This window comes from Hyla sarda, chromosome 6 (assembly GCF_029499605.1).
Source record: "Hyla sarda isolate aHylSar1 chromosome 6, aHylSar1.hap1, whole genome shotgun sequence".
Taxonomy (NCBI): domain Eukaryota; kingdom Metazoa; phylum Chordata; class Amphibia; order Anura; family Hylidae; genus Hyla; species Hyla sarda.
Window position 1 is genome coordinate 135,797,864 of NC_079194.1, and position 21,940 is coordinate 135,819,803.

The 21,940-nt window shown below is 44.5% G+C and overlaps 1 protein-coding gene across 2 annotated transcripts in view; it reads right to left on the minus strand.

Moving 5' to 3' along the window:
• The window catches only part of CACNA2D2 (calcium voltage-gated channel auxiliary subunit alpha2delta 2), a 283,654-nt gene extending 263,922 nt beyond the window's left edge, over nucleotides 1-19,732 (minus strand). For both annotated transcript variants that reach the window (XM_056525126.1, XM_056525125.1), the window contains exon 1: nucleotides 19,275-19,732. In XM_056525126.1, coding sequence (XP_056381101.1) covers nucleotides 19,275-19,375 — 101 coding nt within the window. In that variant the 5' untranslated portion in view covers nucleotides 19,376-19,732. The remainder of the gene's footprint in view (nucleotides 1-19,274) is intronic.
• Nucleotides 19,733-21,940: the final 2,208 nt, after the last annotated feature.

Consider the following 21,940-nt stretch of genomic DNA (forward strand, 5'->3'; position numbering starts at 1 on the left):
TTAGACTCCGGCAATGCTTGTCCTCTACTCTCCAGATCACACTGCCAAATGTATGCCAGCAGAGATGGGTCATATTGCAAACATTCCCCAAGATCAGTCGACTGCCAAAGCCAGACTATCAGCAAATCACAATATGTGATCTACCAAGTGTAAAGTACTGAAAGCAAATATGGACCATATGCCACGGTCTAGGCCACCTCATATAGTCCCTATGATAGAAGGGCAGCTGTCACTTTATAGACCACCTTTAGTGTACAACTGCACTGCATCTTGGGTGTTGTTTGTACACAGTCACTCCATCCTGCAGTGTGCAATGTCACTGCACCCGAGCCTCTAGCGTACAACGTCACTGTACCCCGAGCCTCTAGCGTACAACGTCACTGCACCCTGAGCCTCCAGTTTACAACGTCACTCTACCCTGAGCCTCTAGTGTATAACGCCACTGCACCCTGAGCCACTAGTGTAAATCACTTCCTTCTGAGCCTCTAGTGTATGTCACTTTATCCTGAGCCTCTAGTGTACATGTCAACCCACCATAAACATCAACTATGCAAAAGGACTCCACCCTAAACAAAAACTATACAACATCAACCCACTATGAAAATCTAGTCTACAACATCACAACACTCCAAAAATCTAGTGTACAATGTCACCCCACCTTAGCCTCCAATATATAACAACCTGAGCCAATTTCTTTAGTTATACGAGTTATGTGTTATGGTGACAGTGCCGCTATGGAGATCAAACAGCGCAGTTGTACTACCAGGTCGGCGCTATGATGTTAATATGCATGGCGCAGAGCGTGTTGTTCAGCTGTACAGGCCATTATAATTCAGCAGGCTAAAGAGATAAAAGAGAAATGAAATTGTACCCGTGGAGCCCTCCCCCACCTGCGCCCCTCCTGCATCCAAGCCATAAACTGGATCTGCTTCCCATTTAATAGCCCACTAAAGCGTATGTCGGCCTGAATCCTGCGCCAGCCTCCTGCTTTATCTCTCCTGACCGCAGCACTGGCTGTCCACGGCTCCTGAGCAGGGGCCACTTAATCTGGTAATAAAATGCTCTTTCTGACTAATAAAGACACCTGACAATTACCCACTCAATCCCTGCCCACTGTACAAAAACTGTGCGACACAATGATGAAGACTAAAGCAGCTATAGGAAGTCCAATCATGTGGGGGTTGTAGTCCGTCTCTGATTCTTCTAGTGATATTGTATACAGATGTAGCAGAGCTGGTTACCATAAAACACATCTCACATTAAAAAAGAGGCTCCACATAAAACGGAATGCCTAAGCGGAGGATACTGCGATACACATTACCCAATGTGCCAAAAAACTGCTAAATAAAACCAAGATACCAATACAGTCCTACTAGGCTAAGGATGGTTAGAGGAAGAAAAAGAGGAAAAATAAATAAAAAAAAAGGCATATAGAGAGATGTGTCCAGTTTAAATGTATTAAACGATAAACAATATGTTATTGTACACTATGGTGTCTTCTGGAGGGCCCTTGCATCAGACAGATCACAGATAAAATTAGAATAAGAATAGAGCACTCTGTAGCGCTGTGATATCCCTATTTGTTGCCCACTCTACCCTGATAGAACAGGGCTAATGTGAAAATGTTCGCCCTGTGCTATCAGGGTAGAGTGGGCAACAAATAGGGGCATCACAGCATTACAGAGCGCTCTTACCGAGTACGCACCAGTCTCACCTACGGTTCATATTACGGCACGGCGCTGTCCAAGCCATTAACATAAGGGTCGCTATCACATTGTGAAAAACCTGATATTCCATCTGTATCACGCTACTATATTACAGAGAGGACAATATTCTACTACTTCACATTACACTATTTATGGTGAAGAAACTACAATCTGACATTATAGCCCTCCTAATTTGCCAATAGGGGAATATCTACTGCATGAACATTTTAAATTATTTAGTTTTATTTTAGTGTATTTTATTCTTATTCTAATTTTATCTGTGATCGGTCTGATGGAAGGGCCCTGCAGAAGACAAGGAAATAGGATATCCGGCTCCCAACTCGGATTAAAATTCCAGGTTTTAATTCAAATCATGTTAAAATCCAAATACAGCATACAAGAACAAAAAATATGTATAACAACACTAACAAAATGCACCAACGCGTTTCGACCTATTAATAAGTCTTAGTCATGGCAACTCATTTCTAAAATGACCAGCTATATATACCCTATACCAGGTATGACTACTTCCTGAGCTCGAGACCGCCCAACAATAGGCGTTTCCCAGAGAAAAGGAAGTGCAATTATGACAAATGTGTATATGTATCTAACATCGTAACAGGTAAATGGAACCCTAAGTATGCAAAACCACAGACAGACACATGGTGCCCCTATTATATATCAGTACATAAATCTTAGAATAGACATTAAGAATAAAAGTGGCAACTCAAGACAACATTAAACACAATATAAAATTTGCAATATTCATAGTGCATATCAATATTTATGCATAACAAGTTTAAACTAGGGATCGACCAATATCGATCTTTTTAGGGCCGATACCGATAATCTGTGGAGGTTAGGGCCGATAGCCGATAACTTATACCGATATTCCGGTATAAGTTATCGGCTATTTATCCCCTCCGCGACACTGCTGCAGATCATTGCTTTAAATCAATGAACTGCAGCGGCTTTTGCGGTGCCATAGGCCGCCGCCGCCACTCGCTTCTCTCCCCCTGCCTGTCCGGGGGTCCTCCTGAGTCCTATCACGACCACCGCACCGCGCCGCGTCACACCCCCCACCGCACCGCCCTGGTCCCATTGCCTCCCCCATCCCCGGTTTTATAATTATCTGTTCCCGGGGCCCGGGGTCCACTCTACATCTGGCTTCGGTGGCGTCCTCCTGAGCTGTCACTGTGCACACTGACGGCGCGTACGTGGCGTCATGTGCAGTCACGTCACTCGTCATTGCGCACAGCGTAACGCAGGACGCAGCAGGAGCCAGAAGTAGCGTGGACCCCGGCCCCCGGGAACAGGTAATTATAAAACCGGGGATGGGGGAGGCAATGGGGCCGGGGCGGTGCGGTGGGGGTGCGACACGGTGGGGAGGTGCGGCGCGGTGGGTCGGTGGTGGGGGTGGCGGGTGCGGTGGAGGCGGTGCGGGGGGCATTATTGGATTATCAGCAAGATAATTACCGATAACGCCCAAAATCGTGAATATCGGCCGATAATATCGGCCAAACCGATAATCGGTCGATCCCTAGTTTAAACCATAGGAAAAACGCCCCTATTTAATAAATATATGACAAATCCTGTCTGTAATTGAGTCCAGACGGGAAGCGCATCTCCAGACAAAGGATCCAGAACGCTTCCCGTCTGAACACAGCCCGACTCCAGTCACCCCCTATAGGGCGGGCGCACTCTCTCGATACCTATGACTCTGAGCCTGGGAAGAATGCCTAAGTGTTGCTCCACTACATGCTTGCAGAAGACACCATAGCGTACAATAACATGTTTATCGTTTAATAAATTTAAACTGGACACATCTCTCTATATCCCTTTTTTATTTATTTTTCCTCTTTTTTCTTTTTCTTCCTCTAACCATCCTTAACCTAGTAGGAGTGTATTGGTTTCCTGCTTTTATTTTACATCTCCCATTAACACTACATTAAGGCACCAGACACTATTCTATGAGCTTTGATGCTTTATTAATCCATTTTAAAAAGCCAGCAACGTGTTTCAGATACCCGTCGGAGCCCATATCCATGGTTAAGGGTGCTTGCATGCATCTGAAATGTGTCGGTGAGATACTGGCTTTTTAAAATGGATTAATAAAGCATTAAAGATTTTAGAGTATTTTGCCCAGAAGTTGGATTCTCTTTTTCTATGTATCTATCTGTTGCCTCATTAATTTGGAGGCTTTCCATGTTTTCTTGTATAATAAGCCCTACTGAGGACTGGACAGTGGAAGTAGGTGAGCAGTGCTGGCTTGATTTTTTTTGTGATACAGGATACATTTCTATGACACTTGAGAAGTCACATATAGTGCAAAAGTAATGTTGCAATGTGTTATGTGGTGCTATATAGGACTGCTGACAACACTACTGCATTATCTGTGCAGTAGTGTATTGTCACTGTGTTATCTGTGGTGTTGGATAGGACTGGATATATCAGCTACTACATTACCTGTACTAGGAGAATTATTACTATATTAGCTGAGGTATTAGGCTGGGTTCACACCACGTTTTTGCAATACAGTTCCCGTATCAGGTTTTTTATGAAAAATGGATTCCTCAAAACCTGACTAAACTGTATCAAAACGTGTGTACAAATTTTAAACTGTACAGTGACCCCCCGACCTACGATGGCCCAGACATACGATAATTTCAACAGAGGCCATCGCATGTTGAAGGCAGCATCAACATACGATGCTTTTGTATGTCGGGGCCATCGCATAAACGGCTATCCGGCAGCGCAGACTGCTTCAGCCACCGCCGGATAGCCGTTTACAGTGCCCCGTGTGGTCCGCTGACGATCACTTACCTGTCCTCGGGGCTCCGGCGCGTCCTCTTCGGGATCCCCTGCATCGCCGGCGCTCTCCATCGCCGTCATCACGTCGCTGCGCGCGCCGTCTTGACATCCAATAGGAGCGGCGTGCGTAGCGACGTGATGGCGGCGACAGAGAGCGAGGATGCCGGGGAAGCAGAGGCCTTGCCGGAGCGTCGGGGACAGCAATGGAAGGCGACATCCAGGGCAGCGGTGACAGTTCGGAGCGGCGGGGACACGCGAGTATAACCTCCAATACCAGTGGTCTTCAACCTGCAGAACTCCAGATGTTGCAAAACTACAACTCCCAGCATGCCCAGACAGCCGTTGGCTTTCCGGGCATGCTGAGTGTTGTAGTTTTGCAACATCTGGAGGTCCGAAGGTTGTAGACCACTGTCCTATATTTTACATTGCACGGATCCCTCAACATACGATGGTTTCAACAAACGATGGTCCATTTGGAAAGGATTACCATCGTATGTTGAGGGACCACTGTATATGGTTTGAAAAATTATGTCCGGTTGCATCAGTTTTTTTAAGAAAAAAAATGTATACGTTTTCAACTTTTCACTCCATTATGAATAAAGTTACACTTGTTTGATTGAAATTCCAAGAAAAAAAACTTTCGGTGTGCGCTGCGCATGTGCAAAGTCAAAAAACATATGGTGCAAACCAGCTGGAACAGTACGCACATACGATTCTCTACGGTTCCCATTGACTCCCATGTTAAAAAAAAAACCTATACGGTTTCAATACGGTTTTTCACCCGGACCAAAAACCGTGGTAGGCTATGGTTTTGGGTACGGGAAAAAACTGACAAAACCGTACAGGGTGCAAAACGGACACAACCGGATGCATCGTTTGGCATACAGTTTTCGATGGAGAGTCAATGCATACGGTTCCGTATTGAAAACGTATACGGGAACTGAATTACAAAAAGGTGGTGCTAATCCAGCCTTACATAGGACTTCAGGTCGCATCTGCTACACTATCTGTGCCTAGAATGATCATGTGAGTTATCTGTCACGTTACATAGGACTGCAGGTAATACTATTGCCTTATCTGTACTGTGCCATCACACTACAGTACCAAAACCAACTCAACAATGTAAACAGCAACTTCAGCTCTGCTGCATCGTTCACAGCATCTGTTCCTGGTTGTATATCTTCTGTTAAGCCCTGGTACTGGCCTCTGGCACCGATAAGGTTAACAATAGGATGGAAGGAAAAAACAAGAGAATTAGAAGCAGCATATAATGGAGGCCATTTCCTATTTTTGTGATACAAAAGCCCTTTGTTATCTCTCAGAAAGGAATGTTTTAAGGCCGCTACTTACAGGGCAATTTTTAATTGGCACAAATATTGCTCCAGCCTACTCTTATCTCGCAGGGGTCGGGATATCTACCGCAGTCGAGAAAATTACTGGGATGCAGAACAGAAGGTTGTAGCTTTTGGCTGTGTCGGAGATTGTGCCCCTGCACCGTCCCCCCCCCCCCCCCCCCCCGCCCCTCCACCTTTCCTTGAGCTCAGGTGATGGGGGAGAGAGGGGGGTGATGGACCAGTCTGCCCTATTATTACTTGTGATGTTTAAATGTGCTGCCTGTCAGTGTAAGTCACACACACAATCGCCAAATGCATCTGCAATCCATAAAAACATTGCTCCCTCCCGTCCCCCGTTAATGTCACCGCGACGCTGCCCCAGTAATGTCATTAAACCTTCAGCCCGGGCACAAGAGAGAAACAATTTGCCGGGGGAACAATGTGAGGAGAAAGCCGCCTATTTGTGAAGGGCTTTATTACGGGAGAGTAACATTCCAGCTCAGAAGTACACATATCATCTCCGGATTGCAGAACCGCCGCCGCCATCTACCCCGAATTAAGGATCAAATTGCCGGCTCAAGACATATATCTAAGACTGAGTCCCCTGTACCCTGGGGCCAAGGATAAGTGTTATGGGCAAGACACAAGACCTGCATAAGAATGAGAAACCTCTTCCCCTCAGCCATCCCTAAATCCTGTGCAATGGCGGCTCAATATAGAATTACACCTCCCCCAGTGTATGGAAGCAACTTTACTAGTAATGTCACCAAATGTCCCACAGAAAGACACCTGTATATAGAGAATGTATGAGCAACCCCTGTCCCTCACCTGAGGTTTATCCACATAATATGGAGGGTCACATGGCTGCACCTCTGAGGCCCTCAGACCACTTTTACCCAGTTCCCTGATGCTGCCTCTTGAAGCTACCACCAACGCATTTGGAGCCGCTGACAATACCATTCTCATCGTACTGCCCATCACCATTGGTGGCTTAATTTGCAGTCGGGTCTAAAGTTTTGTGGTTGAAAGGCCACCCAGTCACTATGTGTAATAATGGGATCAAGGTGGACAGACAGGAGATGTCAATACCCCTGGTGACCATGAGATCTGCCCAGAGTTCAACATCCTCAGCCATCGCAGTAAACTGTTCACCAGCAACCAGTATAGCTCATTGGACAACGAATAACTGTACACAGTATACCCCACTAAGACAAAGTATTAAGGAACCACTTGAAACCTCTCCCTATAGCCAACCATAGACACGTGTGGTTAGTGAATGCCAAGCCACAGGCAAGAGTAAACAGATAAGCCTGTCCCACCCAAAGATGCCCCAAACAGCTGGAATGCCTTATTTTATTCCTGTTAACTTATGTTTTGCTTTCCTCAGAATCAATTTATCATTTCACCACTGGTCCCTTCTTATCTCCATAAAGCTTCTGTCATTGGATTCCTTGCCATTTTCAAGATCTCAGCTTACTGTCAGTGAATGGGAACATTCTTGTTTACATTTAGAGAAGAAGACTGGTCCTGACCTAGTCCTGCTCACACGGCTTAGAGGTTGTTGCAAGGTATCACTGTAGGTAATCCTTGGTGCCTTAAAGGGGTACTCCAGTGGAATTTTTTTTTTTTTAAATCAACTGGTGCCACTAAATTAAACAGATTTGTAAATTACTTCTAATAAAAGTACCAGTACTTATCAGCTGCTGTATGCTCCACAGAACATACATTTTCTTTTTGAATTTCCTTTCTGTACAGTGCTCTCTGCTGACATCTCTGTCCATGTCAGGAATTGTATAGAGTAGGAGCAAATCCCCATAGCAAACCTCTCCTGCTCTGGACAGTTCGTGACATGGACAGAGGTGTCAGCAGAGAGCACTGTGGACAGACAGAAAGGAAATTTCAAAATGAAAAGAACTTCCTCTGTAGCATACAGCAGCTGAAAAGTACTGGAAGGATGAAGATTTTTTAATAGAAGTAATTTACACATCTGTTTAACTTTCTGGCACCAGTTGATTTAAAAAAATAATAATTTCCGCCAGAGTACCCCTTTAAATACATCAGCCCCAACCTCTTTCCTGTCCTGTACTCCAGCCTGATAGCTTTTGCCTGCACCAAACCATCAAATGTAAGCAGGACTAGGAAAAGATGGGCTTTATGCTCTTGAAAACTAAAATAAAGACCCTCCCTCCACAATCAATCTTTACATAAGATCCCAGAAACCCTGTTTGTCCCATCAGATTTTTCTGTGTTCACCATCTATGAATGCTGAAGGCAGTGCCAGTATCAGGACTGGAGTAAGGAGGAGGCACAACATCTATATCTGGCTCAGACTTACTGTAAAAGACTCCACATAAGGTCAGTGCAGACTCAGCTCGGTTATTCTGTGCAGCCACATTACCCCCTCCTAGTGACTGTTATCACAGCTGTCAGTGCAGCACAACACATAGTGACATCATCAGGCTTAGTGTCATCAGCTCACACAGGGCCCTATTACATCTAACACACTGAAGATGCCATGCATAAATAATACCACCATCCACTGCCAAAATATGGATTGGGTATTTCAATGGCCCTAGGCTGCTGCCCAGTTTGTCAGCCCTTATAACCAGAGCATTCATAAAAGGTGGAACGTACATGTACTTACACTGTGGTTTATACCAGCTGTTTGTGGTCTTTTTTTCTCATCTGGTGTGGGGTTACTATGCAGTTTACCATGTATGAACCACACAAAGTTACATGGCCTGTAAACAGCCTATGAAACCATACACAGCCTATAAAAACCCCACAAAATAATGGCAACAGTGGTTCCCAGGACCTTATATCTCAGCCATGACATTAGCTCCTAATGATTAAACCAGATCAACTTTCCATATCAATGCACCACCACTGAACGGTGCCACCACCACAATATGGCATCTTACAGTATCACCAGTCTATAAAGTCTGTGACCTTTTCTATACAGAATCCAGAAGCCTGTACACTATAGAATCAGCAGCAGGGGGCACAGCCCTTACTGAAATGTACCAGTCTCTCATCCAAATGGTGGGAATGGGAAGGTTACCAGTACAGCGGTCAGACTGCAGAGTAGCCACCAACTCTGGATGCCAAGTAACTTACAAATCTATGTGGACTTGACTGATTTTATTAAAAAAGAAACCTTTCCCAAGTTTCATGTGCAGGCAGGACCTCAGATGGGGGCACACATCCATATTTAAGACAGAGGCCCCTTTTCACTAGGTCCATTCCTGCCTACAAGTACTGGACAACCGTTCCATAACTGGCTATGCCCATATACCTCCAGCAACATAGAGATAACTCACTAGTACTAGTACTCACAGTACTCCAGGTACGTTTCCTCCTGTACATCCACATCTTATACCTACCTCTGCACTCTCTTGCACTCTTTCTTAGCTCTCACATACTACTCTCTTTCTTTCTTCCTCCACCTGCACTATATATTTTTTCACTCTCTTACCTGTACTCTTTACTTTATGTCTCTTTCTGCACTCTAATCCTCTCTGCATTTTCTTTCTTTTCTGCTTTCCTTTTCTCTTCCTGCACTGCCTTCCCTTTTGTACCCTCTTACTAGACTATCTCACACTCTTCCCCTGCACTCTTAATCTCTTCCTGCACTCTCTTCAGATATCTCTCTTCCTGCAGTCTCCACCTCTTTCTTCTTTCTTTCTCTCTGCATTCTCTGCACTCTCCCCAACTCTCTGCACTAGCTCTTACCCTCCTTCTTCATTCTGCACTCTCTCCACTCTCCTTCCTCCTCCATTACTCTGCACTCTCCCTCTCCATGTACTCTCTCTCTTCCCTTGTACTTCACTCTACACTTTTTCCCTCTGTGTATTCTCTTACCCTCTATCCTTTATTATGCAATGTCCCTCTCTCACGGCACTCTCTTCTCCCTCTCCTTCACTATGCACATTCCTCCTCTCCTTGCACTCTTTCCCTTTCCTTCCTTCTCCCTGCACTCTTCTATGCTCCTTGCATCCCCTTATACCGCCTCTCTCCTTCCATCTGCACTCTCCACCTCTCCCTACACTCTTTCCCCTCTCTCCTTCCATCTCTCCACCTCTCCCTACACTCTTTCCCCTCTCTTCTTCGCTCTTTTTTCCTGCTCTTCTTCACTCTGCACTCTTTTCCTCTCTCCTTCACTCCGCATTCTCACTGCACTCTTTCCCTCTCTCTCCTTTGCTCTGCACTCTCTCCTTCGCTCTGCACTCTCTCCTTCTCCTTGTACTCTCTCTTCTCCCTTTGTCCTTCAATCTGCATTCTCCATGCACTCTCTCCCCCTCTCCTTATGCTATCTCTTTCCCATCTCTCCTTCACTCTCCCTGCACTCTTTCCCCCCCTCTCCCTCACTCTGCACTCACTTCCCCCCTGTCTCTCCCAGCAGCACTCTCTTGCTCGGTCTCCCCCCCCCCTTCTCTCTCTTAAACTTCCATTATCACATTTTGCAGGAGTCTCAATCCTCCAGAGAGCGCCTGACGATAATTATCTTAATTGACTTTAATATTTCCCTTTGTAGTGTTAGGAGGTTTTTTTTTTGTAATTAGCCGCCATTGCTGCACACGTCTTTCCAACCCCGATGCACAGAGCCGCTGCGTCCAGCTGGGGATGAGCCCCTTTCCCTCCGGAGGATTCGGCTGCTGTGTCCCAGAAGGACAATGTTTTATCGGCTCCTGAAAACACCTGTCTCCCTATTAGCCGAGGAAATATAGCAGCCTGGAAATGAGAACTTGAGGTGTTATATAACTCAGAGTGTATGCAGAGTCTATCGCACCAGTACAGACGCAAAGCATTGCTACCTGCACCATCTTCCATAATAATGCCGTACCCCCCTTCCCCACAGCATTATCTGCTTCAGCTTTAAAATGTAATAGCTGCAAAGAAAAGACTTCAAGTGAAAATACTATATGTGTTCAAAGCAACCAAACTGATGTAGCAGAGCTAAACTTGTCAATGTAGTAGAGTCAGGTCCAATACAGCTCAAAGCGTTCTCACTGGTGTTACATAGGACCGCAGGTACCATCTACTACTTAACTGTATCTGTAGCAATAAAGTTATAAATAACATTGGTGATGTGACGTAGGACTGCAGGTAACTACTATATTACCTGAGCTAAGAGAGTTATCAATATGTTTACTGTAGTGTTACATAATGTAGGACTGCAGGTAACTACTATATCACCTGAGCTAAGAGAGTTATCAATGTGTGTACTGTAGTGTTACATACTGTAGGACTGCAGGTAACTACTATATCACCTGAGCTAAGAGAGTTATCAATGTGTGTACTATAGTGTTACATACTGTAGGACTGCAGGTAACTACTATATTACCTGAGCTAAGAGAGTTATCAATGTGTGTACTGTAGTGTTACATACTGTAGGACTGAAGGTAACTACTATATTACCTGAGCTAAGAGAGTTATCAATGTGTGTACTGTAGTGTTACATACTGTAGGACTGAAGGTAACTACTATATTACCTGAGCTAAGAGAGTTATCAATGTGTGTACTGTAGTGTTACATACTGTAGGACTGCAGGTAACTACTATATCACCTGAGCTAAGAGAGTTATCAATGTGTGTACTATAGTGTTACATACTGTAGGACTGCAGGTAACTACTATATTACCTGAGCTAAGAGAGTTATCAATGTGTGTACTGTAGTGTTACATACTGTAGGACTGAAGGTAACTACTATATTACCTGAGCTAAGAGAGTTATCAATGTGTGTACTGTAGTGTTACATACTGTAGGACTGAAGGTAACTACTATATTACCTGAGCTAAGAGAGTTATCAATGTGTGTACTGTAGTGTTACATACTGTAGGACTGCAGGTAACTACTATATTACCTGAGCTAAGAGAGTTATCAATGTGTGGACTGTAGTGTTACATACTGTAGGACTGCAGGTAACTACTATATCACCTGAGCTAAGAGAGTTATCAATGTGTGTACTATAGTGTTACATAATGTAGGACTGCAGGTAACTACTATATCACCTGAGCTAAGAGAGTTATCAATGTGTGTACTATAGTGTTACATAATGTAGGACTGCAGGTAACTACTATATCACCTGAGCTAAGAGAGTTATCAATGTGTGTACTGTAGTGTTACATAATGTAGGACTGCAGGTAACTACTATATCACCTGAGCTAAGAGAGTTATCAATGTGTGTACTGTAGTGTTACATACTGTAGGACTGCAGGTAACTACTATATCACCTGAGCTAAGAGAGTTATCAATGTGTGTACTGTAGTGTTACATACTGTAGGACTGCAGGTAACTACTATATCACCTGAGCTAAGAGAGTTATCAATGTGTGTACTGTAGTGTTACATAATGTAGGACTGCAGGTAACTACTATATTACCTGAGCTAAGAGAGTTATCAATGTGTGTACTGTAGTGTTACATAATGTAGGACTGCAGGTAACTACTATATCACCTGAGCTAAGAGAGTTATCAATGTGTGTACTGTAGTGTTACATACTGTAGGACTGAAGGTAACTACTATATTACCTGAGCTAAGAGAGTTATCAATGTGTGTACTGTAGTGTTACATAATGTAGGACTGCAGGTAACTACTATATTACCTGAGCTAAGAGAGTTATCAATGTGTGTACTGTAGTGTTACATAATGTAGGACTGCAGGTAACTACTATATCACCTGAGCTAAGAGAGTTATCAATGTGTGTACTGTAGTGTTACATACTGTAGGACTGCAGGTAACTACTATATCACCTGAGCTAAGAGAGTTATCAATGTGTGTACTGTAGTGTTACATACTGTAGGACTGCAGGTAACTACTATATCACCTGAGCTAAGAGAGTTATCAATGTGTGTACTGTAGTGTTACATACTGTAGGACTGAAGGTAACTACTATATTACCTGAGCTAAGAGAGTTATCAATGTGTGTACTGTAGTGTTACATACTGTAGGACTGCAGGTAACTACTATATCACCTGAGCTAAGAGAGTTATCAATGTGTGTACTGTAGTGTTACATACTGTAGGACTGAAGGTAACTACTATATTACCTGAGCTAAGAGAGTTATCAATGTGTGTACTGTAGTGTTACATACTGTAGGACTGCAGGTAACTACTATATCACCTGAGCTAAGAGAGTTATCAATGTGTGTACTGTAGTGTTACATACTGTAGGACTGAAGGTAACTACTATATTACCTGAGCTAAGAGAGTTATCAATGTGTGTACTGTAGTGTTACATACTGTAGGACTGAAGGTAACTACTATATCACCTGAGCTAAGAGAGTTATCAATGTGTGTACTGTAGTGTTACATACTGTAGGACTGAAGGTAACTACTATATTACCTGAGCTAAGAGAGTTATCAATGTGTGTACTGTAGTGTTACATACTGTAGGACTGAAGGTAACTACTATATTACCTGAGCTAAGAGAGTTATCAATGTGTGTACTGTAGTGTTACATACTGTAGGACTGCAGGTAACTACTATATCACCTGAGCTAAGAGAGTTATCAATGTGTGTACTGTAGTGTTACATACTGTAGGACTGCAGGTAACTACTATATTACCTGAGCTAAGAGAGTTATCAATATGTGTACTGTAGTGTTACATAATGTAGGACTGCAGGTAACTACTATATCACCTGAGCTAAGAGAGTTATCAATGTGTGTACTGTAGTGTTACATACTGTAGGACTGCAGGTAACTACTATATCACCTGAGCTAAGAGAGTTATCAATGTGTGTACTGTAGTGTTACATACTGTAGGAATGAAGGTAACTACTATATCACCTGAGCTAAGAGAGTTATCAATGTGTGTACTGTAGTGTTACATACTGTAGGACTGCAGGTAACTACTATATCACCTGAGCTAAGAGAGTTATAAATGTGTGTACTGTAGTGTTACATACTGTAGGACTGCAGGTAACTACTATATTACCTGAGCTAAGAGAGTTATCAATGTGTGTACTGTAGTGTTACATACTGTAGGACTGCAGGTAACTACTATATTACCTGAGCTAAGAGAGTTATCAATGTGTGTACTGTAGTGTTACATACTGTAGGACTGCAGGTAACTACTATATCACATGAGCTAAGAGAGTTATCAATGTGTGTACTGTAGTGTTACATACTGTAGGACTGCAGGTAACTACTATATTACCTGAGCTAAGAGAGTTATCAATGTGTGTACTGTAGTGTTACATACTGTAGGACTGCAGGTAACTACTATATCACCTGAGCTAAGAGAGTTATCAATGTGTGTACTGTAGTGTTACATAATGTAGGACTGCAGGTAACTACTATATCACCTGAGCTAAGAGAGTTATCAATGTGTGTACTGTAGTGTTACATACTGTAGGACTGCAGGTAACTACTATATCACCTGAGCTAAGAGAGTTATCAATGTGTGTACTGTAGTGTTACATACTGTAGGACTGCAGGTAACTACTATATCACCTGAGCTAAGAGAGTTATCAATGTGTGTACTGTAGTGTTACATACTGTAGGACTGAAGGTAACTACTATATTACCTGAGCTAAGAGAGTTATCAATGTGTGTACTGTAGTGTTACATACTGTAGGACTGCAGGTAACTACTATATCACCTGAGCTAAGAGAGTTATCAATGTGTGTACTGTAGTGTTACATACTGTAGGACTGAAGGTAACTACTATATTACCTGAGCTAAGAGAGTTATCAATGTGTGTACTGTAGTGTTACATACTGTAGGACTGCAGGTAACTACTATATCACCTGAGCTAAGAGAGTTATCAATGTGTGTACTGTAGTGTTACATACTGTAGGACTGAAGGTAACTACTATATTACCTGAGCTAAGAGAGTTATCAATGTGTGTACTGTAGTGTTACATACTGTAGGACTGAAGGTAACTACTATATCACCTGAGCTAAGAGAGTTATCAATGTGTGTACTGTAGTGTTACATACTGTAGGACTGAAGGTAACTACTATATTACCTGAGCTAAGAGAGTTATCAATGTGTGTACTGTAGTGTTACATACTGTAGGACTGAAGGTAACTACTATATTACCTGAGCTAAGAGAGTTATCAATGTGTGTACTGTAGTGTTACATACTGTAGGACTGCAGGTAACTACTATATCACCTGAGCTAAGAGAGTTATCAATGTGTGTACTGTAGTGTTACATACTGTAGGACTGCAGGTAACTACTATATTACCTGAGCTAAGAGAGTTATCAATATGTGTACTGTAGTGTTACATAATGTAGGACTGCAGGTAACTACTATATCACCTGAGCTAAGAGAGTTATCAATGTGTGTACTGTAGTGTTACATACTGTAGGACTGCAGGTAACTACTATATCACCTGAGCTAAGAGAGTTATCAATGTGTGTACTGTAGTGTTACATACTGTAGGAATGAAGGTAACTACTATATCACCTGAGCTAAGAGAGTTATCAATGTGTGTACTGTAGTGTTACATACTGTAGGACTGCAGGTAACTACTATATCACCTGAGCTAAGAGAGTTATAAATGTGTGTACTGTAGTGTTACATACTGTAGGACTGCAGGTAACTACTATATTACCTGAGCTAAGAGAGTTATCAATGTGTGTACTGTAGTGTTACATACTGTAGGACTGCAGGTAACTACTATATTACCTGAGCTAAGAGAGTTATCAATGTGTGTACTGTAGTGTTACATACTGTAGGACTGCAGGTAACTACTATATCACATGAGCTAAGAGAGTTATCAATGTGTGTACTGTAGTGTTACATACTGTAGGACTGCAGGTAACTACTATATTACCTGAGCTAAGAGAGTTATCAATGTGTGTACTGTAGTGTTACATACTGTAGGACTGCAGGTAACTACTATATCACCTGAGCTAAGAGAGTTATCAATGTGTGTACTGTAGTGTTACATACTGTAGGACTGCAGGTAACTACTATATCACCTGAGCTAAGAGAGTTATCAATGTGTGTACTGTAGTGTTACATACTGTAGGACTGCAGGTAACTACTATATCACCTGAGCTAAGAGAGTTATCAATGTGTGTACTGTAGTGTTACATACTGTAGGACTGCAGGTAACTACTATATCACCTGAGCTAAGAGAGTTATCAATGTGTGTACTGTAGTGTTACATACTGTAGGACTGCAGGTAACTACTATATTACCTGAGCTAAGAGAGTTATCAATGTGTGTACTGTAGTGTTACATACTGTAGGACTGCAGGTAACTACTATATCACCTGAGCTAAGAGAGTTATCAATGTGTGTACTGTAGTGTTACATACTGTAGGACTGCAGGTAACTACTATATCACCTGAGCTAAGAGAGTTATCAATGTGTGTACTGTAGTGTTACATACTGTAGGACTGCAGGTAACATCTGCAACATTATCTTTACTCAAAGAGTCTTCCCACTATAAAATGATATCACAACTTCAAAGTGTTTGATAACAAATTTAGATTGGCTCCATTTATACCATATAATTAATAACCATCATTGCCGCCAACCAGAGGCCCTGAAACCCCTCCCCTCCAAATTCTAGGAATGACCCCAAGACAACATAAGCTCAGAACAAGGACCCTGGAGGAGGAAACGTGGGGTACTGGGCACTGGGGAGGACGGCACTCAGGGCTATATCCCATACTGTAGGTATATATATCCCATATTGTAGGTATACAGCCTCCACCAATTCCTATATATAGGGTACAGCAAGATGGGGGCAAGCACTGGGATCACAAAGATAAGGAAGACAAAACACAAGTGCTGGTACAGTCACATGGCTCTATATATATATATATATATATATATATATATATATATGTCTATCAAGTTCAACCAGGGAAAGAGGAGAGTAAAAGTAAAAAAAGAGGGATAAGTCACTGTACCCCTACTGACCCTGAGTAAAGCAAGAAGAACAAAGGCCAGGGCCAGTGGGCCTACAACAATATTATGAAGGTGTAATACATTGGTGTCCAACCAGCGCCCACATATCATGTTGTTGGCACCTATAATATTTGGGTGGACAGTCACTTGAGTTAAGTATTTAGTTTGGAGTCTCAGAAAAATATCTGTGTAGTAGAGAGGAAATGTAGAAAATAAAGATTAAGGGTTAACACAATGCACAGATGGTGGCACTATATGGAATTACAAGGTTAGGGAGAGTGGGGCAGAGTCACAAGGAGAAGAATAAAATAAGGGGAGTTATGTTGGGGGGTGGTCGCATGTGCAGGGTCTGTGGAGCAGGAGCAGAGGACTCTAGGGCGGATAAGTAATGTGAACCAGAAGCTGGTATCCTAGAGGTAGTTATTGCTTTTAGGAAACGTTGGGGCAGAAGCTGCATGGTCATGTCCTACGAGTAGGACTATTAAAAGTGGTAAACACAGGTGAAGTGGTAGGTATTGTGCCAGAGATGCCACTGCAGGTTTACAACTGCCTAGGGGAGGATAGTGGGGCAGGGGTGTCAGGTCACAGGAGAAAGAGAAGGGTGTGTCAGGTCTCAAGTGCTGAAAAGAGGGTGTCCGATCACAGATGCTGGTGAAAGGGGTATCAGGTTACATGTACTGGAGATGTGGGTGTCAGGTGTCAAATCGCAGGTGCTGGAGAAAGGGGTGCCAGGTCACAGGTGCTCAAGAAGGGGGTGTAAGAGTATAGGTGGTGGATAAGGGGAGTCAGGTCACATGTGCTGGAGAAGGAAAAGGGTGAGTATGCTCACAGATGCTGAAGAAGGGGGTGTCAGGTCACAGGTGCTTGAGAAAGGGGTATCAGGTCACAGATACTGCAGAAAGGGGAGCAGGTGTCAAATCACAGGTGTTGGAGAAAGGGGTGTCAGAACATAGTGACAGAAAATGGGGTGTGAGGTCGAAGGTGCTGGGAAGGTGGTGTCAGGTCACAAGTGCTGGAGAAGGAGGTGTCAGGTCACAGGTGCTTGAAAAAGGGGTATCAGGTCACAGATACTGCAGAAAGGGGAGCAGGTGTCAAATCACAGGTGTTGGAGAAAGGGGTGTCAGAACATAGTGACAGAAAATGGGGTGTGAGGTCGAAGGTGCTGGGAAGGTGGTGTCAGGTCACAAGTGCTGGAGAAGGAGTTGTCAGGTTACATGTACTGGAGATGTGGGTGTCAGGTCACACGTGCTGGAGAAGGAGGTGTCAGGTCACAGGTGCTAGAGAAGGAGGTGTCAGGTCACAGGTGCTGGAGAAGGAGGTGTCAGGTTACATGTACTGGAGATGTGGGTGTCAGGTCACAGGTGCTGGAGAAGGAGGTGTTAGGTCACAGGTTCTGGAGAAGGAGGTGTCAGGCCACAGGTGCTGGAGAAGGAGGTGTCAGGCCACAGGTGCTGGAGAAGGAGGTGTCAGATCACATGTACTGGAGAAGGAGGTGTCAGGTCACAGATTCTGGAGAAGGAGGTGTCAGGCCACAGGTGCTGGAGAAGGGGGTGTCAGGTCACATGTACTGGAGAAGGGGGTGTCAGGTCACATGTACTGGAGAAGGGGGTCTCAGGTCACAGGTTCTGGAGGTGGTGTCAGGACAGATTCTGTAGAAGGAGGTGTCAGGTCAAAGGTGATAGAGAATGGAGTGTAAGGTCACAGGTTCTGGAGAAGGAGGTCTCAGGTTAAAGGTGATAGAGAATGGAGTGAAAGGTCACAGGTTTTGGAGAAGGAGGTGTCAGGTCACAGGTGATAGAGAATGGAGTGTAAGGTCACAGGTTCTGGAGAAGGAGGTGTCAGGTCACAGGTGATAGAGAATGGAGTGTAAGGTCACAGGTGCTGAAGAAGGAGGTGTCAGGTCACAGGTGATAGAGAATGGAGTGTAAGGTCACAGGTTCTGGAGAAGGAGGTGTCAGGTCACAGGTGATAGAGAATGGAGTGAAAGGTCACAGGTGCTGAAGAAGGAGGTGTCAGGTCACAGGTGATAGAGAATGGAGTGTAAGGTCACAGGTGCTGGAGAAGGAGGTGTCAGGTGACAGGTTTTTAGGGGACTGTCAAGTTACATGTTGGGGAGGGGGTGTCAGGTGACAGGTTTTTAGGGGACTGTCAAGTTACATGTTGGGGAGGGGGTGTCAGGTGACAGGTTTTTAGGGTACTGTCAAGTTACATGTTGGGGAGGGGGTGTCAGGTCACAGGTTCTCAGAGGGTGTCACAGATGCTGGGAACTGGGTGTCTGCGATACTTAAAAAGATGCCATTTTGGGGTTCAGCTATGACAGGTTACATAGGTGAGGGGGCAACACAGGACACCTGAGGCAGGGTGCACGCCAATGGGGGCTCCTGGGGGTCACAACGCGGGGGATACACGATGGATACAATGTATTACGATAGCATCAGCCGCTGTGATCTCCGGCGTCGGAGGAAGCACAGTGCCGGTTGAGGGGCACAGCCGCTGATCGGGGGACGTTCAGGAATACATAGAAAACATAGGGAGCACTGCCCGGTACTCACGTGTGCTGCTGCGGGAAGCTGTAGCCTCCGGCCCCGGGGAGCAGGGTGAGGCCGGCGTGAAGCAGGCACAGGGCCGGGAGCAGCGGGCAGATCAGCACCATCCTGCGGAGCCCGGAGACGAGAGATGCTGAGGCTGGAGCTGAGCTCTACACTGCCGGGGACCGGGGGAGGGAGGCAGTGCCCAGAGACAGCCCTATATCTGAGACTGCCCACCACAGAAAGAGAGAGACTACCCACCACACAGAGGAAGAGACTGCCCCCTCACAGAGAGAGACTGCCTACTTCACATACCCAGAGACTGCCCCCCTCACTGGGAGAGACTGCCCACCTCACATAACCAGATACTGCCCGTTACAGACAGACTGCCCCCTCACAGAGAGAGAGAGAGAGACTACCCATCACACGGAGGAAGAGACTGCCCACTTCACATACCCAGAGACTGCCCGCCTCAAAGAGAGACTGCCCGCTCATAGACATTACACCCAAAGACTGCCCACCTAACAGTGAGGGACTGCCCATCTCACATACACAGATACCGCCTGCCTCACAGTGAAAGACTGCCCAATCTAGAAAGAGAGACTGCCCACCACACACACACAGGTCTAAAGACAGCCCACCCTGAAAAGAGACTGCACATCTCACAGACACTGACCACCCCAGGGATTGAGTCTACGCTTTAAAAGATACACTGCCCCCCTCGCAGAGATAGAGACAGCCTACTACACATACACAGAGACTACCCATTACAGAGAGACCTCCCACCCAATGTACACAGAGGCTGCCAACCCTCGAGATTGTGATAGACGGCCCACGTAAAAACAGAATACCTACCCCGCAGAGACTGCCCATCCTAGCTAGAGACTGCCTTTGCTACATATAGAAACTATCTACCACAAAAACAACCCATTTTTATTAGAGAGACTGCATACTCTAATAGACAGACAGCAAACACCATATTACTCACAAACTACCCACCCAAAAGAGACGCTACCCTGCTTAAGGGCGACATACACCTTCAAGAGCTGTCGGCTTCACATTCATTCGGCTGGCAGCTATTTCTCCAGTCACCCTATAATACTATACACATGCACGCTCACCTTTGTGTCAATGTTTTCCTTATGGGAAGGGGGTGAAAAGCTGCTGCCAGAAACCTACAGTGATGCCTATCGCCTTTAGTAACCAAAACCTCTGGTGTTCAAATTTAACATGCCCAATACTTTCTTATCCCTGGATATGTTCTGTCAGGGTAGAGTTGGCACACTCTCATACAGATAATATAGACACGAAGCTCTGCCAAGTTTGCTCTTCTGTGTATGGGCACTTGTATTCACAGAGACTGCCAACTTTCCTTATACATGGAGCTTTGGTTATTTGGGGGATCTGTGGCTATATAGGACAGGATACACAGGACAGGAGAGCTCTCTATATACAGGACACAAAAGCCCTGATTATACAGGAAAACTCTGACTATACATGACAGGAGAGCTCTGTATATACAGGACAGGAGGGCTCTGTATATACAGGACAGGATAGCCCTGATTATACAGGAGAACTCTGACTATACAGGACAGGAGAGCTCTGTATACACAGGACAGGAGAGCCCTGATTATACAGGAGAACTCTGACTATACAGGACAGGAGAGCTCTGTACATACAAGACAGGAGAGCTCTGTATATACAAGACAGGAGAGCTCTGTATATACAGGAAACAAGAGCTCTGATTATACAGGAGAACTCTGACTATACAGGACAGGAGAGCCATGATTATACAGGATAACTGACAATACAGGACAGGAGAGCTCTGTATATACAGGAGAACTCTGACTATACAGGACAGGAGAGCTCTGTACATACAAGACAGGAGAGCTCTGTATATACAAGACAGGAGAGCTCTGTATATACAGGAAACAAGGGCTCTGATTATACAGGAGAACTCTGACTATACAGGACAGGAGAGCCATGATTATACAGGAGAACTCTGACTATACAGGACAGGAGAGCTCTGTATATACAAGACAGGAGGGCTCTGACTATACAGGAGAACTCTGATTATACAGGACATGAGAGCTCTGTCCATACAGAACAGGACTTTGGAGGTGATTTATCAAATCCTGTGTAGATGAAGAGTGGTGCAGTTGCCCATAGCAACCAATCGGATTGTTTTTTTCATTTTTCACAGGCCTCTTTAAAAATAAAATAAACAATATGATTGGTTGCTATGGGCAACTGCACCACTCTTTCTCACACAGATCTACACAGATTTTGATAAATCTCCCCTTTTGACTATACAAGGAAGGAGAGCTCTGACTATACGAAACAGGGGCTCTGACTATACAGAACAGGAGAAGTCTGATTATACAGAAGAGCTCTGACTATACAGGACAGGGGCAGAGGTAAAAAAAACTAAAAGGGCGCTCTCTGGTTGATAATAGGAGGAACGAAGGGGCCCAACTCGCCACCCCGTCTTTGGTTTTGTCATGGTCCGCCGGGAGATTCCAGCAGAGCAAAACTGAAAACCTCTGCGGGGAGTGGGATCTTGGCAGTATGCAACTCACTTCAGGACTCAGCAGCCGCGGTTGCACAGGACAAAAGGATTTATTGAATAGAAAATGATAGGACAACGCATTTTGGCGCTAACAAGCGTCTTCCTCAGGTCCACAGAGATC